The sequence below is a fragment of the Cololabis saira genome, chromosome 15, assembly GCF_033807715.1.
Source record: "Cololabis saira isolate AMF1-May2022 chromosome 15, fColSai1.1, whole genome shotgun sequence".
Taxonomy (NCBI): domain Eukaryota; kingdom Metazoa; phylum Chordata; class Actinopteri; order Beloniformes; family Belonidae; genus Cololabis; species Cololabis saira.
This window is the reverse complement of record NC_084601.1, coordinates 4,377,725-4,396,919: the sequence shown is the minus strand read 5'-3', so window position 1 is coordinate 4,396,919 and position 19,195 is coordinate 4,377,725. Positions and strand designations below refer to the sequence as shown.

The window sequence follows — 19,195 nt, the reverse complement described above, 5'->3', positions numbered from 1 at the left end:
TCACAAAAGGCTGAAAGAGCTCCTTGATGTCATGACATCAAACGACTGACACCTACCAACTGTTATAAAGTCCACAACCCATCTAGGAAGAGCTTGGAAAGGATTATTGCAAATTACAACAGCACCAGTTATTTTTGGACACAAAGATACCAACGCCGTGTTCAAGTGTAAAGATTGTGCGTCCAAGGCTCGAGCAGAAAATGTAGAATGGGTTTCTTAAATAAAGTTAGTCATTGACTACGTTTACCTGCATCAATAACCCTTTTAAAACCCGAATATTGGCAATAACCCGAATTTGCACGGCCATGTAAATACCAATAACCCCTTTAAATAACCAGAATTTGCTCATATTCAGGTTTTTAAAAACCCGAATATGACCCCTGGGTTACTCCTTTTAAAACCTGAATATTGGGTCATGTAAACGTAACAGAATATCCCCATCAAACGGAACAGGAATCTGTTTTCTGCACATGCTCTGTTCACAAGGAATCCTGGTATTTTGAGTCCAGGAAGTTTTTATAAACACGGAGAAACCAAGACCAGGAGGAGACCAATCACTTCATAAATGTAATGAAGGATATGAACATTTCTGCATTTGTAGACGCTAGAAAGTACCGGGATAGCGAGAGAAGGTGAGCGAAAAGTTGCGCGAAGCAGAATTTGTTTTGAATTTGGATACAGGAAGGAAAAGTGGAAATGACGGGAATTGCGTCATCACGTTCTCCACGCGTCGCTGGTTTGATCCAGATATCCTGAATGATTAATTACCATGGAAACGGAATATTCTGAATGTTTCAGTAACCGGAATATTAGCAATAACCCCAATTTTGACTGCATGTAAACGTAGTCATTTATTTCTGCAAGTGTTAACACCATCCTCAATTCCACAGTGAACATTTTGTTATGAACCTGTCATCTTAAGATTCCCACGCTCACTCTCTCCCTTTCTGTGTCATATCCCACGCTCCCTCCCCTCAGGGCTCCTCAACCTCCGGTCGGACCCGTAGCTTCTCCCTCCTCCCCCACCTAACTCCATCCTCATCCCCGAGTTCCCAGAGGCATCCGGGCCACACGGCCTCGCCCAGCAACATCGTCACCATTACCCACCACAAATCTCCAGCTGCAGCTCGACGAGCCAAGAATCAGTGTCCAGGACGCCTGCTGGAGGTCAAGGAGGTGGGTGACGAAGCTGGTAGTCCACGGGCTGGTAGCCCAGGGGCTGGTAGTCCACGGGCTGGTAGTCCAGGGGCTGGTAGTCCAGGGGCTGGTAGTCCACGGGCTGGTAGTCCAGGGGCTGGTAGTCCACGGGCTGGTAGTCCAGGGGCTGGTAGTCCAGGGGCTGGTAGTCCACGGGCTGGTAGTCCACGGGCTGGTAGTCCAGGGGCTGGTAGTGCAGGGGCTGGTAGTCCAGGGGCTTGTAGTCCAGGGGCTGGTAGTCCAGGGGCTGGTAGTCCAGGGGCTTGTGGTCCAGGGGCTGGTAGTCCAGGGGCTTGTAGTCCAGGGGCTTGTAGTCCAGGGGCTTGTAGTCCAGGGGCTTGTAGTCCAGGGGCTGGTAGTCCAGGGGCTTGTAGTCCAGGGGCTGGTAGTCCACGGGCTGGTAGTCCAGGGGCTGGTAGTCCAGGGGCTTGTGGTCCAGGGGCTGGTAGTCCAGGGGCTTGTAGTCCAGGGGCTTGTAGTCCAGGGGCTGGTAGTCCAGGGGCTGGTAGTCCATGGGCTGGTAGTCCAGGGGCTGGTAGTCCACGGGCTGGTAGTCCAGGGGCTGGTAGTCCAGGGGCTGGTAGTCCACGGGCTGGTAGTCCACGGGCTGGTAGTCCACGGGCTGGTAGTCCAGGGGCTGGTAGTCCACGGGCTGGTAGTCCAGGGGCTGGTAGTCCAGGGGCTGGTAGTCCACGGGCTGGTAGTCCAGGGGCTGGTAGTCCAGGGGCTTGTGGTCCAGGGGCTGGTAGTCCAGGGGCTTGTAGTCCAGGGGCTTGTAGTCCAGGGGCTGGTAGTCCAGGGGCTTGTAGTCCAGGGGCTGGTAGTCCACGGGCCAGATAGTCCAGGGGCTGGTAGACCACCGGCCAGAGCCCAACATTTCACTGGTCAGTACCACTCAAGGTGACTAAACTTACTTACGTATTTTTATTTATTTAACCTTTATTTAACCAGGAAAAGAAACCCATTGAGATTAAAAATCTATTTTGCAAGGGTGTCCTGGCCAAGAGGCAGCACAAGATTTCAGATATTAAAATTTACAGAGGTGTGAGGTGAAATATTAAAATCAAATAAAATCAAATGAAACAAAAAATGGAAATAATTTAAAACAGTTACAAATCAGAGATGCTGTCTCAAGTGCACTCATTCCAGACTTAAAATTACTCAGTGGAATAAGTTCTGTTATTTTTAGATCCTTTTGAAGTTTGTTCCATGTATAAGGGGCAAGGTATGTGTATGCTCTTTTTCCTTGCTCTGTTGCTTGTTTTAAAGGGGGGCTTTTAAGCATTCATTCATTCATTGTGTTTTGTGTCTCTGTTGTTCCTAGATGACACAGGGATAAAAGATATACAGGACTGTCTCAGAAAATAAGAATATTGTGATAAAGTCCTTTATTTTCTGTAATGCAAAAATGTCATACATTCTGGATTCATCACAAATCAACTGAAATATTGCAAGCCTTTTATTATTTTAATATTGTTGATCATGGCTTACAGCTTAAGAAAACTCAAATATCCTATCTCAAAAAATGTGAATATTCTGGGAATCTTAATCTTAAACTGTAAGCCATAATCAGCAATATTAAAATAATAAAAGGCTTGCAATATTTCAGTTGATTTGTAATGAATCCAGAATGGATGACATTTTTGTTTTTTTAATTGCATTACAGAAAATAAAGAACTTTATCACAATATTCAAATTTTCTGAGACAGTCCTGTACACGAGTCTAAACCAGGATATGCAGCAGCATCTAAAATGTAATTTACTTCATGTGCTGATAACTCTGATCCAGCTGCCACTCAGGAAGGTTATCTTACCAAAATATCATCTACAGACATGGATCTTTTCAAACATCATAAGTAACTTTGGTCACCTTGAGTGGTCTGATATCTGATCTGGAACACGGACTATGGAGGAGGAAATCCATTCATGTAAACTGTAATTGCAAACATTTCAGTTAGTGTGAGTGTAAAATCATCTGACGTTCGCTTTGGATGTTACTGCAAGGAAAAGTAGGACACCACTATCTCTCTTTCCTCTCATGGTGATCCGGTGTGTGCTAAATGAGATAAGAAAGGAACCACAGAAACCTATTTCCTGAGCAATGAATTTAACCAGCTTATTGTTATGGCTTGCCACGAAGCTGTATTCACATTTGGAAACCAGAGACGGGCGATGTGGAGGATGGACTTTGGCTGCACTTCTGTTCATGCGTACTCTTCACAGCAGGAAACTCTCAGCTTGACGTGTGTTCTCACAACTAGAGATCCCTTAAAAAGAGCACACAAGACATGACGTAATGCACATAGGAAGCTGTGGGAATCGCTGGTGGAGAGGCCGTTTACCTGCTGCTGCTGCTGCTGCACGAGCCTTGATGAGCGAGGGAGGAATGGTTAGGGAGAAGGCAACAGCGCTTAAGGTGCACACATCTTAGACGTGTGTCGGCTAGGAATGGGCGATATTTTACCGTTCACGATAAACCGTCAAAAAAATTCCCCACGGTAAGAATTTGTCATCTCGCGGTAAAAACGATAAATTCCTGTTGATGACGTTTTTGTGTAAAACTGATTTATGGTTCTGTGTTAAATCCACGCACAACGTGAAGGAAGGAAGGAAGGAAGGAAGGAAGGAAGGAAGGAAGGAAGGAAGGAAGGAAGGAAGGAAGGAAGGAAGGAAGGAAGGAAGGAAGGAAGGAAGGAAGGAAGGAAGGAAGGAAGGAAGGAAGGAAGGAAGGAAGGAAGGAAGGAAGGAAGGAAGGAAGGAAGGAAGGACGGACGGACGAAAGAAAGAAATGAGAAAGAAAGAAATAAGCACGAAAGAAAGAAATGAGAAAGAAAGAAAGAAAGAAAGAAATGAGAAAGAAAGAAAGAAATGAGAAAGAAAGAAAGAAATGAGAAAGAAAGAAAGAAAGAAATAAGCACGAAAGAAAGAAATGAGAAAGAAAGAAATGAGAAAGAAAGAAAGAAAGAAAGAAATAAAGAAATGAGCACAAAAGAAAGAAATGAGAAAGAAAGAAAGAAAGAAATGAGCACGAAATGAGAAAGAAAGAAACAAAGAAAGAAATGAGCACGAAATAAAGAAATAAGCACGAAAGACAGAAATAAGAAAGAAAGAAAGAAATGAGAAAGAAAGAAAGAAAGAAAGAAATGAGCACAAAAGAAAGAAATGAGAAAGAAAGAAAGAAAGAAAGAAATGAGCACGAAAGACAGAAATAAGAAAGAAAGAAAGAAATGAGAAAGAAAGAAAGAAAGAAAGAAATGAGCACGAAATAAAGAAATGAGAAAGAAAGAAAGAAAGAAAGAAATGAGCACGAAATAAAGAAATAAGCACGAAAGACAGAAATAAGAAAGAAAGAAAGAAAGAAAGAAAGAAAGAAAGAAAGAAAGAAGCATAAATTCCTGTTGATACGTGTTTGTGTTTTTATTAATTGAATTTAATTGGTGTAGTTTAGTATTATTTAGTATCTTTTATAGCAGTGTTTTGGCTCCAAAGACTGAATGTGGTGATAGATTTATAGTTACAAAGGTGGAGTTGAATTGGTATTTTTTTTATCGTCATTTTTATCGTTATCGGGATAAATGCCAGAAATTATCGTGATACATTTTTTAGTCCATACCGCCCATCCATAGTTCTCACAACTAGAGATCCCTTAAAAAGAGCACACAAGACATGACGTAATGCAAATAGGAAGCTGTGGGAATTGGTGGTGGAGAGGCCGTTTACCTGCTGCTGCTGCACGAGCCTTGATGAGCCAGTGAGGAGTGGTTAGGGGGAAGGCAACAGCCCTTATGGTGCACACACATCTTAGACATGTCTCGGCGATGATCTGCTAAATTCACACATGCTGTTATGGAGCTGTCATGATGAACCTTTACAAGTCAGGTAATACCGGTGACATTTACTCCAGAACCTGAATAGAAAATATCAGGGCTGCAATACACGTGGGAACATATACAGTGAGAGTAAAAAGTATTTGACCCCTTGCTGATTTTGTTGGTTTGCCCACTAATAAAGACATGATCATTCTATACTTTTAATGGTAGATGTATTCTAACATGGAGAGACAGAATATCAAAACAAAAATCCAGAAAATAACTTTAAAGAATATATTTTTATTAATTTGTATTTCATGGAGGGAAATAAATATTTGATCCCTCTAGCCAAAAGCACTTAATACTTGGTGGCAAAGCCTTTATTTGCAAGCACAGCGGTCAGACGTTTGTTGTAGTTTACCACAAGGTTAGCACACATATCAGGAGGAATTTTGGCCCACTCTTCTTTGCAGATCCTCTCTAAATCATTAAGGTTGGTGGGCTGTCGCTTGGCAACTCGGACCTTCAGCTCCCTCCATAGATTTTCAATTGGATTGAGATCCGGAGACTGGCTGGGCCACTCCATGACCTTAATGTGCTTCTTCTTGAGCCACTCCTTTGTTGCATTTGCTGTATGCTTCGGGTCGTTGTCATGTTGGAAGACCCAACCGCGGCCCATTTTCAGCTTCCTTGCAGAGGGGAGGAGGTTGTTCCCCAGGACTGCACGGTACATGGCTCCATCCATCTTTCCACTGATGCGGTGAAGTAGCCCTGTGCCCTTGGCAGAGAAACACCCCCAAAACATAATGTTTCCACCTCCATGCTTGACGGTGGGCACAGTGTTCCTGGGGTCATAGGCAGCATTTTTCTTCCTCCACACACGACGGGTAGAGTTCAGGCCAAATAGTAAAATTTTGGTCTCGTCTGACCACAGAACCTTCTCCCAATCACTTTGTGCATCTTTGAGGTGATCATTGGCATACTTTAGGCGGGCCTCCACATGTGCCTTCTTCAGCAGGGGTACCTTTCGGGCACTGCAGGATTTTAATCCATTGCGGCGCAAGGTGTTGCCAATTGTTTTCCTGGTGACTGTGGTCCCAGCTGCCTTGAGGTCATTCACCAACTCCCTCTGTGTGGTTGCAGGACGATTTATCACAGTTCTCATGATCCTTGCCACCCCACGAGGTGAAATCTTCTGTGGAGCACCAGACCGAGGTCATGTTAAACTTCTTAGATTTTCTCACAATTGCACCAATAGTTGTTACTTTAATACCTAGCATCTTGCTAATGTTTTTGTAGCCAATACCAGATTTGTGCAGGTCAACAATCCTGTCTCTGAGGTCCTGAGAGAGTTCTTTGGTCTTACCCATGTTGGAGGGTTTGGAATCTGTCTGATTGTCTGATTCTGTGAACAGGTGCCTTTTATACAAGTGATTAGTTAGAACAGGTGTCTTCAATTCAGGTAACTGGTTGATTGGGAGTGTCTAACTGGTCTGTGAAAGCCAGAACTCCTAATGCATACTAGGGGATCAAATACTTATTTCCCTCAATGAAATGCAAATAAATTAAAATAAATTATTTTAAGTTATTTTCTGGATTTTCTTTTTGATATTCTGTCTCTCCATGTTAGAATACATCTACCATTAAAAGTATAGAATGATCATGTCCTTATTCGTGGGCAAACCAACAAAATCAGCAAGGGGTCAAATACTTTTTACTCTCACTGTATTATATGCTTCTGGCTAATATCACACACATTTAAAAACCTCCATACAGGTACAGTATTATGGGGGCGGGTTGTTGTAGCACCCTATAATGTAATCATTTCCTATAATGTAATAATTTCCTGAAAATGTAATAACATTTGCCCTTAACTCAATCGAAAATGTAAACCCAATAATGTAATAATGTAATAACTTCACCAATAATGTAATAAAATATCCTGACGGATATTGTAATAACATTTTTACCGATAATGTAATATCTTATTACGTTATTGGGAATTTATTACATGGTACTCAAAGTCTGCAATTTAACCCAATAGTCATTCTGGTGTTTCAAATCCAGTGTATATAACATTCTTAGATACTTAAAACACAAAATGTAGAACTCTGGACTGAAAATGAACATATATATTACATTATTTGTCAAGTATTACATTATTAGTTTTGGAAAAAAAAAAGACCCACCTGAAAATGTAATAAATTCCCAATAATGTAATACGGTATTACATTATCTGTAAAAATGTTATTACAATATCAGTCAGGATATTTTATTACATTATTGGGTTCTATTACATTTTCGATTGAGTTAAGTGAAAATTTTATTACATTTTCAGGAAATTATTACATTATAGGAAATTATTACATTATAGGAAATTATTACATTATAGGAAATTATTACATTATAGGGTGCTACAGTCGTCCAATAATTGAAGGATTGTCGGTTGGAACTCCCCACTAATCTTTCCTTGGGCAACACATCTCGCCCTCCTTGCCTCCAGTGAGGGCATTGCTGGTGTGTGCATGTGTATGAATGTGTATTAATGTGTATTAATGTGGTGTCAGAGAGGCCGTTAGGATTGGCTGCCACATTTCTGTGCGTCTGCTCCGGGGCAGCAGTGGCTACGTGTAGTTTACCAGCACCAACTATGAATGAGGAGTGAATGAATAATAGAACCATCGTGTGAGCGCTTTGAGTGTCCAGAAAAGCACCATATAAATCAAATCCATTATTAATGAAGAATCACCTTAAAAAGAGAAGTTCAAAGAAAATTTGGATTAAATTCTGCTGGTAATGATGAGTCTTCAAAGGCGTCTTTAGCGATATAATATTTTATACGTGTAAACTTGCAAAACTCATGCACTTTCACTCTAACTTTTGATTGTATGTCTCCTGAAGGTCTGGGGGTTTTCAGAATTGCTTCTTGTTAAATATTTACAGGACTGTTTCAGAAAATTAGAATATTGTGATAAAGTCCTTTATTTCAGTTAATTTGTAATGAATCCAAAGTGTATGACATTTTTGTTTTTTTAATTGCATTACAGAAAATCTTCTTCTAATTTTCTGAGACAGTCCTGTGTATATATATATATATATATATATATATATATATATATATATATATATATATATATGTGTATATATATATATATATATGTATATTATATTATGTTGTGTCTTTACATAAAACCTTTTTCTACGTTTTAATTCTTCAAAGGCCTTTACAGCTGGTCCTTCTCAGTAAAGTAGCTGAGCCCGCTGAAAATTGATGGATATCCGTCAGCGCTTATTGGAGTTTGAGGTTTTGTTAAGCCAGTAACCAGTTAACACACAGAGAAACTGCACCTGAAAGAGTAAACAATAAAGAAAACTATCATAACTTGAAGCCAGAGCCGTCTGGGAGATTTGCGAGGCCCTGTGCGAAACGGCTGGGGGGGGGGCCCTCGCGCGCTTGCTACGCTCACGCGCGCAAAATTTTTGGGTTTTTCTGGTCTGATCGGGTGTCTATATGCGCAATTTTAACTCTCCAATTATCAAAATACTGGATACTTTCCCCTGCCTCATCATCATCTCTTGCCGCGACGTGGGGCCCCACGGCTGCTGGAGACCCGGTCGGATCAGTGATTTTTGTAACAAATTTATCAAACGAGCCTTTCAGAGAGGCATTAAACTCTTCCATTTTCTTTAGTTTTTTTCTTTTTTCATCCCCTGATCGAAATTTCCTGAATCTGTCTCGTTCTCTCGACATTGTGTGACAGTTTGTTCCAACTCCACCGTCTGGATCAGAGCAGCTTGTGTCTGTGCTTGGTCTGATCAGTTGTATTGAACAACAGACACGCGCATCATTGCACATATATTTATTGATATGCACAGACTAGTACACATTTAGGTCTGTAATGGAACGTGATTGTTGATATTTATAGGGGAAAAAAAAAACAAAACAAAAAAAAAAAAAAACGGTCCGTAGCGCGAGGCCCCGTGCGGTCGCACGGTTCGCACACCCCTTGCGGCGGCCCTGCTTGAAGCCATTACATTTCCCCATGTCCTTTTCAACTGCAAATCCAATTAAATATAAAATGAGCATGGTAGTAAGTAGGGCTGGGCGATATATCAAGATTTTAATATATATCGATATATTTTCAAACGCGATATGGTACGAGACAATATCGTTTATATCGATTTAATTATTTTTTTTTTTTATGATTTTGATATAGCTTATTTTGTGACAAATTGACTTGAATGTTTTATTTGAGATTTGCACAAATGTTTTGTTATTTGCACAACTGTCAACCTCAGTGGAAAAGTCTGCCTGTTACTGTCTACATTGTATTAATTGCACAGTGTATTTTAATTTAATTGTTATGCAGGAAAGGGATATTTGATTTATTTTATTCAAGAAGCATTTTTATTCTATATATGCAGGCAGTTTATTTTATTTCATTTGTTTTATACATCTTGATATTGTGCAGACCTCTGTTAATAAAGGAACCTGTGTGACATTTGGCACGAGGCTTTGTATTAAAACTGACTGTTTTTTTAAGGGTTTGCCTCAGAAAAAAATGAAGCTAACAGAGATGCTAACAGAGATGCTAACAGAGATGCTATGCTATAATGCTTTGGGGGAAACCCCAAATATGGCACAGAAAAAATATCGATATATATCGAGTATCGCCATTCAGCTAGAAAATATCGAGATATGACTTTTGGTCCATATCGCCTAGCCCTAGTAGTAATAGTCAGGTAATAATAGTTTACCAAGAGAAGCAACTTTGAGGTGAGCACTTCTTTGTTCTGTCGTTAATAAACTCTCAAAGCAATAATTGTTTGGGTGAAATTTTTGTAATAAAATGATAATTGTTTACCAAATTGACAATCCAAGATAATAAATGGAGTCTAAAGCTCAACAAGAAGTCCAAGTCAAAAACGTGGCCATCCCAGAATTTTCCTAATCGCCAACGTGAAGTCGTTCCCGTCCAGAAGTGTTTTTCATGTAGAAAGCTCTTCATGTCGACTCGTCCATGTCCTCCTTCCCTACAGAGTGCTGAGTCAACTCTGTAATCCAACAGCAAGATGCACAGTCACCTGGCATCAATCCAGAAACAGCATTTTGTCCTTTAATCAAATTAAGATGCGAGCAGGAAGGCTGCAGCTGATGCCTGCACACTTTACCACCCAGACGTGCAATCATGTCTCCTCCATGTCTGTCATTCTCACCACGCAGCATCCAACTTCACGCTTTATCTTTTACAATTAATCACTCCAAACTAACTGCGGTGAAGGAATTAGGAAGTGGAAGAGAAAAACAATTATCTCCCAAGAGATAAGCAAAAGAGTGAATGGAGATGCTGCGGACGAGGAACGAGCGGTGAGCAGAAATCACAAGTCCAGTGAAATCAGAAAAGATTTGAAAAAAGAGAAAGCGAGTATAACTTAAAAGGAACAGAGATTTAAAAAAAAAAAAAACAAGATTCAGGACTAAATTGATGGAACGTTGTGTTTCTGTGAAAGGAATCAGTTTATAGAACAATCTGAATAAAGAAAACAAAGAATCCAAATCAAACATTACATTCAAAAGAACAATTAAAGCCTGTATGTTAAGTAAATATAATGAAATATGTTAGTTAAGTTTGATTGACATACCCATACACGGCGGTAATTTAATTTAATTTTAGTTTTTTTATTTACTTAGTTGTTGTTTTTTAAATTTTAAATTTATGTTATTTGTGAATTTATTTCTTGGAAAAAGGGGCAGATTACTGTAGATAAGATTCTTCTTCTTTCTGCTCCCTTTTCACTTACAATTTATGAACATTTGTATTTGTATTGAATTGTTTGTTTTATTTTTTTGAATGAAATAAAGAATAAAATGAAAATGAAATGAAATTAATGAGGCGGAAAAAATTGATGAGGATTTGAGCTGATGAAGTTTCAAGGGAAGAGATTTTTTATTAACGTGCAGTGTGTTCGCAGGTTTGTGCAATAGGACTGAAATAGTTGTTAAAATGAACACATATAAGTTTGTACGTTCACAGATTAGCTGGAGAACATCCTCTGGAATATTAATGTCCTCGGGTGGCCTGAAGATACTTACCTTCATCACGGCCGCCTCTAACATCTCACGTGATTTATTCCACTAATTCACCAAGCTGACTCTGATGGAGTAAATAAATCCAAGCTCTTGCCTTCAGCTGAATTAATCAGCGAGTAGCAGGAAGGAAGGAAGGAAGGAAGGAAGGAAGGAAGGAAGGAAGGAAGGAAGGAAGGAAGGGAGGAAGGGAGGAAGGAAGGGAGCCAGAAAGAAGGATAAATTCCCGTTGATACGTGTTTGTGTAACAAACACGGCGGATCTGAGTCATTCCAGTTTTGCAGTACAGGTGTAACTCATTTAATTGTTTTTTATTCATTCAATTTAATTGGTGTAGTTTAGTAGTATTTAGTATCTTTTAGAGCAGTGTTTTGGGGGCTCCAAAGACTGAATGTGGTGATAGATTTATAGTTAAAAGGTGGAGTTGAATTGGTATTTTTTCTATCGTCAATTATCGAAATTAACGTGATACATTTTAACGTCCATCCCTAAGCAGCACAGCGCGTTGGGGAGGGACCAGTGCTGTCACTGATGTGCCAAAGGGACCAGAATACATGCTGACCTCACCACAATCTCCCCAAAGAGTGAAGTCACAAAGTCTCTGACATCACAGGCCACTTTTGGGGGGAATGGCCTACAGGATCATATCATCTTTAAAAAAAAAAAAAATAGTTTGCCTCAACAAAAACACGAGATAACATCAAATGGTTTGGTTTATTACATCATCTGCCATCGTTCCAGTCTGCAATCTATCACACAATGTGACCTAAGAAAACCACTGGATGTTTCCCGGGAGCAGCACAATCTCAGTCCAGAGCAAACGCACAGAAAGCTGCTCAGAAATCCTGTCTGGAAATAAAACCAGACCAAACTGAACCTTAAACTGAACCATAATCAGCCTGTTGTTGGATTTTGGTGGTGCCCAAGCTGCATTTAAGTGTTTGATGATCTGTGAGTAGGACTGTGCGATTAATCGATTTGAAATCTAAATCGGATTTATTAATCAAGACGATGTTAAAAAAAGGAAAATCGATTTTCCTTTTTTGCACCTGGCTGCATTACAGACAGAGCTCGTCTAGTCATCTTTGTTTGGTCAAGAAGATTGTAAATGTTGTCACTTTACTAAACTCAAGGAGGATTTACAGTATCTTTCAATTGCACTTCATTCCCCATAGTAAAAACTAATAAAAGGCTTGCAATATTTCAGTTGATTTGTAATGAATCCAGAATGTATGACATTTTTGTTTTTGTAATTGCATTACAGAAAATCACAATATTCTAATTTTCTGAGACAGTCCTGTATTCACTTATGTTCTCACATATTTAGCCCTTCAGAGCCCAACTCCCTCTCATCATAAGAAATTCATGAGGTGTTTTTAGATTAGGCCCCGCTGTTATCCCTGGTCTGGATGATCAACGCGTGTTTAATGCGTGTTGGGAATGTTCCTGCCTCTCAGGGCCTGAGGCCATGGTGAGGGAGGGAAGAGGAGTCAGGGAGCATTAATGAGTGCTACTATGTAACATGATGGTCGATACTTTAGTCCTGATCAGCGCTTTAGTTTACCCTCAGGCCAGTTATTGGCAGGGTTAAACGCAGGGTATCCACCACTTAACTCTTACACTGCACACTTACTTGTGGTCTCTAGTTTCTAGTGAATTAAACTGGAGGAGTAGGCGAACTGAACATGAACTGAAACAAAATTTAATTCCAAATACTTTCATAAACTAAATACCAACTTTTAAAAACGTAAATAAGCGTGAAGTATACAGGACTGTCTCAGAAAATTAGAATATTGTGATAAAGTTCTACATTTATCGCAGAAGAATAAACTAAAGAAACAAATATTGGGAAATTACAACCAGAGAGCTTACAGTACTGTCTCAGAAAATTAGAATATTGTCATACAGTTCTTTATTTTCTGTAATGCAATTAAAAAAACAAAAATGTCATACATTCTGGATTCATTACAAATCAACTGAAATATTGAAAGCCTTTTATTATTTTAATAATGCTGATCATGGCTTACATCTTAAGATTAAGATTCCCAGAATATTCAAATTTTTTGAGATAGGATATTTGAGTTTTCTTAAGCTGTAAGCCATGATCAGCAATATTAAAATAATAAAAGGCTTGCAATATTTCAGTTGATTTGTAATGAATCCAGAATGTATGACATTTTTGCATTACAGAAAATAAAGGACTTTATCACAATATTCTAATTTTCTGAGACTGTCCTGTACATATTTTGTATCCTTAATAAGGATGCGTGGACATTACTTACGTTTTTGACTATATATCAAAGTAAAACTAATTTTTAACCTAGATATTTGGTAGTAAACGCTAATAATTGATCATTTTTTGCTGAGTCATGTTCCGCTAGTTACAGCAGTAGCAAACCAACCTGTCGCAATGTACCATTGGTTTATATAAGAAATGCCCCAAAGTGCTTATAGCAGTTTTAAGATACTTTTGGTGGAGCTGGTTAGGTGTTCTGTGAGTGTTACCAGCTGATCTACCCAGCGTTAAGTATCTTTCACTGGTAGCCTTTGGCTCATAAGCAGAGGTGGGTAATAACGAGTTACATTTACTCCGTTACATTTACTTGAGTAAGTTTTGGGAAATTTTGTACGTTTAGGAGTAGTTTTGAATCACTATACTTTTTACTTTTACTTGAGTAGATTTGTGAAGAAGAAACTGTTCCTCTTACTCCGCTACATTAGGCTACGTTGAGCTGTTACTTTTCTTTTATCCCTTTTATCCACGTACGCGTCAATCTCATGACATCACTGAGTGATTCTTTGGGAAAAATGTTTGTTTTTGCATGTTTTGTCACATTTACACAGACTCAAACAGACACAGAGTTTCTATGAGTTCATGTTTGTTCTAGTTCTGCCTGGTTAAAAAAGAAAAGTACAAAGGCTTGAAATTTTGTGCTACTTGTGCTTAATTTATTTTTTATTCTGTTATTATTTTATTTATTTTATTATTTATTTATAAGTACTTGAATTTACTTTAAGCTTATTTTAATTTAAGCTATTTTTTATTTTTTATTAATTTTAATTTATTTTATTGATTTAATTTGCCTGAAGATGATTATTTTGTACTTTTGTCTGTTTGAATGTTTGTGTTAAAAAAAATAAATCAGATGTTACTCAACAGTTACTCAGTACTTGAGTAGTTTTTTCACCAAGTACTTTTTTACTTTTACTCAAGTAATTTGGATGACTACTTTTTACTTCTACTTGAGTCATATTATTCTGAAGTAACAGTACTTTTACTTGAGTACAATTTTTGGCTCCTCTACCCAGCTCTGCTCATTAGTCACGTTTCCATTCCTAAATATCACAAAGAACAAGCTGTAATGGTAACACCTTCAATTAAAAAACAAATATCCCAACAACCTCGTTACGCTTTCACAAGGTGGTTTTTCAGACGTGTGGATAATCCAGTTTACATCAAAAGTATAATAGAAATTGTTTTTGCACGTCTCTGGCAGGGCTGGATGTGACCTAGTTGGCCAATCTAAAGTCATCAAGATCTGGTGTTGCAGCTACGATGCCGCTGTGCTGTAACGCTACTTAATCATTATGCATAACTGCGTTACATAAGGGCTCTCCCTTTGAATCATCGTCTGCAGCCTCCATCCTCTGACTATGTTCTCAACAGCGGTAGTGGCAATCGATGTAAATTTGTCCTAAACTAAAGCTGTTTTTGTTCATCTTCAAAGCCAAGATTTTTCATTGTTTTGAAGAGAAGTCTCGCAGGACGAGATACAGAGAATTATGGAGTTAGAGCTAGGAGAGTTACGCTTTTCTTTTGCAAGAAAGTAATTAAATTGAGACTATTGACTGTTTTAACCCTTGTACTGTCTTTGGGTCAAAATTACCTAATTCTCCTTCCTTCCTTCCTTCTTTTCTCCCTTCCTCTTTTCTCCCTCCCTTCCTTCCTTCCTTCCTTCCTTCCTTCATTCTTGTTTCCCTTCCTTCTTTCCTCCTGCTCTCTCCTTCCTTCTTCCCTTCCTCTTTTCTCCCTTCCTTCCTTCTTTCCCTGTTTTCTCCCTTCCTTCCTTCCTTCCTTCCTTCCTTCCTTCCTTCCTTCCTTCCTTCCTTCCTTCCTTCCTTCCTTCCTTCCTTCCTTCCTTCCTTCCTTCCTTCCTTCCTTCCTTCCTTCCTTCCTTCCTTCCTCCTGCTCTCTCCTTCCTTCTTCCCTTCCTCTTTTCTCCCTTCCTTACTTCTTTCCTTGTTTTCTCCCTTCATTCACCCTTCCTTCTTTCGTCCCTTCCTTCTTTTCTCACTTCCTTTTCTCCCATCCTCCCTTCCTTCTTTCCTCTCTTCTTCTCTTCCTCCTTCCTTGACCCGAAGACAGCACAAGGGTTAATCAGGAGCAAAGTGGTTTTGTGTGATACGGATGGATGAATCGTTGGATTAATGGCTCATTGTTTATGAAAAGAAGGGCGTACTAGTTCAACAACAGGCCACGTAACTGATGCATTATCATACAAGACCACAAAAGGTCTGAGTGGCTTGTTTCCATTAGCCTGGCCAGTCATAGGCATTCACCATATGAACATCTTTTCATGAAATGAGTCTGGTTCCCATCACATTCACAGCCTTTTCCAGGACTGGCTTTATGCTGTTTATACATTAGCATCATAGAGCTGCTGTTCAAAACAACCAAGATGGTTGCCGTTACGTGCTTTGATACTCTGATGGGTTGTATAGTTATCCAGTGCCATCCAGGAACAGTCTTTCCTGCTTGTTGCCTCCTGGGAATTAAAGTAGAAGTCAAATTAATTAGGGCCCGAGCAGCAGCAAGGCTTGTGCAAAGCCCTATTGAAATCGGAAAGATTATCATTATTATTTTATCCGAAAACAATTGCGTTTTTGAGGCACATAACTTACTCGAAAAGTTGTGAAACTTCGCACGCACTTCCCATGTGGCGAAAAAATTACGTATTCTAATAGTGTCAAAAAGGGGCGTGGCCTAATGGCTCAACAGCGCCCCCTAGAAAACCTTGTGCCTCAAGCCCCACAATACGGTTTGACCAAAATCCGTACACACCTGTATCGTGTCGCAACTTAAAGAAAAGCCTCTTGGCGCCATGGCCGAAACCGAACAGGGAGTCGGCCATTTTGAATTAATCGTGTCATTTTGGCGAAATTTTATACCATTTTCACGTGTGGTACTTTAACGAACTCCTCCTAGCAGGATCGTCCGTTCGACATTAAACTCGCTCAGGAGACACAAAAGATGAAAAGTTATCAAAATCGTGAGTTTTCGTGAAATGGCGTGGCCGTGGCGCCGCGTCAAACTTCAACGCTAAACAGGAAGTGATACTAGTAGCTGAGTGGCCGATATTTGATTCTGCTATAACTTTTGAATGGTTTGACATAGAGAGTCGTGGGTGGTGTCATCGGACTCGGTAATGAGTCCTTGACATTCATTGGCCTGAATTAGCCCCACCCCTGCTTCTGATTGGTCAATATTTGATAGTCCCTATTTTCTGCTATAACTTTTGAATGGTTTGACATAAAGAGTCGTGGGTGGTGTCATCGGACTTAGTTTTGAGTCTTTGACCTTCATTGGTGAGAATTGCACGCGCGAGGGCCCGTTCATCTCTGCTTGCAGCTTTAATTCTTTTTGTATCCAAGAGGATGGAAGAATTACAACGTCAGACACTGAAAGACTCGGGGAAAACAGTTCACTAAATGGTCTTGAAATCTTGTCCGTCACCTCAACGGTTCCTTTTCATGTCAGTCTGAATAAGCGGCAGCGATATTTTATGCAGACATGTTTTTACTACTGTGGCAGGGTGGAGGAGCTGCAGCCACTCAGGTTGATTGGGGCACAGGTGGCCCCAATCAACCTCTCCACCCTGCCAGCCTTGATAAGGCATGGCTGCACAGCAGAAAGGGTCTCCTCTGGTCTGCTGTGAAGGAGCTGAAGCACGCGTGTTGGTGATGGGTGAAATAAAAGAGTTCTTGCACTGAAAACCTGTGTCCTCTGTCCTGTCGGTCAGCCCCCGTAGCACTAGCCCTGCTACAACTACCTTCATTGCTCACTGGTTGACTTGAATTCATTCAGATTGGTTCAGCGATGCCTGACGTGGCCCGACTTATCACACTGAGAAAATCTGGCCTAAATGATTCACTCAGTGACGGATAGGGAGCAAACTGGTGATCAGTGAGAGAACATTTCTGGTTCACCTGGAGAGGACGTCTCCTCGTGTGAACCTGAGACAGTGAGTAACTAACAAGCAGACGGTATGATCATGAAGAGAAACAAACACTCCTCTGCAGGCTGGCTGAGGAAATGAGGCCCTGTGTGATGTGTGATTCATCTCTTTTGGTCCAGAGGAACTTGGCTGCTGTTTCATCTGACCTGATTCTGATCTGCCGTCTCTCAGCTACTCTAATCATCTCTCCTTCCTCAACCCTCCTTGGTCTCTCCCTCCCTCCGTCGTGTCGTTTGTATTTTTCTTTCCTTTATTCATAACAGTCCAATAATCTTCCCTGGCAGCCGCGGCACAGATAAGGACCACAGATGATGAAGTCAATAAAGGAGTCCGTTTGCACGGACTTCCACGTGAGCGAGCAGGGTGGAGACCAGTGAGCTGCCGAGTGCTGATAAACATGGCAGGTTTTACTGTTGAAACGGCACCGTCACGTCAAAATGAGACCACAGGAAGTTATTCCAAAACTTTTTCTTTTTTTTTTACTTTTTATTTTTTCCTTTTTCACAAATAACAGAACCTTTCCCCCTAAACACACAATCAAAAAGAGCATATTAGGTCGAAATTAATACAGACAGCAAGATTACTTATTAAGACAATTCCCCTTCTTTTACTACAACCCATTTCCATCAGTATCCAAATACAACACAACATCTCCCCATCTTTGGTCAAAAGTGTCCATTTACATTTGTAACCTTGCGGTCATCTGTTCCATGATGTAAACCTGCTTCGGTCTCTGCTTCCACTGTGTTACTGTCGCTGATTTAGGCCCAGTCCCAATCCCCCCCCTAGTCCTACTTTACATCCCTTCCCCTAAATTTTGCGTGTTCCCGTGAGGGTAGTGGTGTCCCAATTTCTCTTTCCACCTAGGGGGAGTGGGGAAAACTAGCGTAGTGGCTATGAATCTGTCCCTACGGCTCGAGGGATTTCTGATGCTCACTAGGTGATGGGCCAGAAAAATTTCCCAGAATGCTTTTCGTCGCCATTTGCGGACTGAATCAAAAGAAAAACATGGCGGACATTTCTTATTTTTTAGTGAATAAAATCAATATTTTGAGTTAGTTTCTGCATAAAAATGTGTTTTGATTACATTTCTAGTGAGAAATATCTATTTTACTTTCATAATATTCGCTCAGTGAATGTACATAATCACTCGCTTGCCCGTTGTTGCAAAGTCTTTTTCAAACCTCGCCAGAATAAAGGCTGATTTATGGTTCCGCGTTACACCAACACAGAGCCTACGGCGTAGGTTACGCAGTGACGCGCGCCGTACGCCGTAACCTACGCCTTACCCTACGCCGTACCCTACGCCGTAGGCTCTGCGTCGATGTTACGCGGAACCATAAATCAGCTCCGGAGCTGGCAGGCAGAAATCCCGAAATTTTCGGAGCAAATTTCTTAACAGGCGTAGCTACAACTGTTAGATTTCATCTATTAAACTAACATTTATCTTCCTAAATGATTTATTTCAGCCAGCGGTAATTCTCCACAGAGCTGCAGGTTTCTCCCCGGGACGACGGTGCAGGTTGACCCGGGCGTGAGCTGCTGCTGCTGCTGCTCCGAGCCGGCGGCTCTTCTCCAAAAACATCGGATCAAATTTCTTAACAGGCGTTATTTGGATAAACTGAGCCCAGGTTGGGGATCTTAACGGTTACTTTTACGCCTGAAAAAATATTAAAACTTAATAAAGTGGCATATTAACAGCGCTACAGTGGAAATTAAAACAGCTTTTATCTCTGGGCTTCCTGATATGGTGTGACGTTTGTGCAAACGTAACTACACAGTCGCTTACGTACCCGAACGTAAACCACGCAGTGACGTAGCAAGCAAAATTTAGGGGTAGTGCTGAAAGTAGGAGTAGTGGGAGT

At 40.4% G+C, this 19,195-nt stretch overlaps 1 protein-coding gene across 1 annotated transcript in view; it reads left to right on the top strand.

The window, feature by feature from the left end:
• Positions 1–19,195, top strand: part of LOC133461310 (oxysterol-binding protein-related protein 10) — a 213,083-nt gene that overhangs the window by 93,108 nt on the left and 100,780 nt on the right. The window contains exon 5 of the mRNA XM_061742171.1: positions 979–1,176. Within this exon, the coding sequence (XP_061598155.1) occupies positions 979–1,176 (198 nt within the window). The remainder of the gene's footprint in view (positions 1–978; positions 1,177–19,195) is intronic.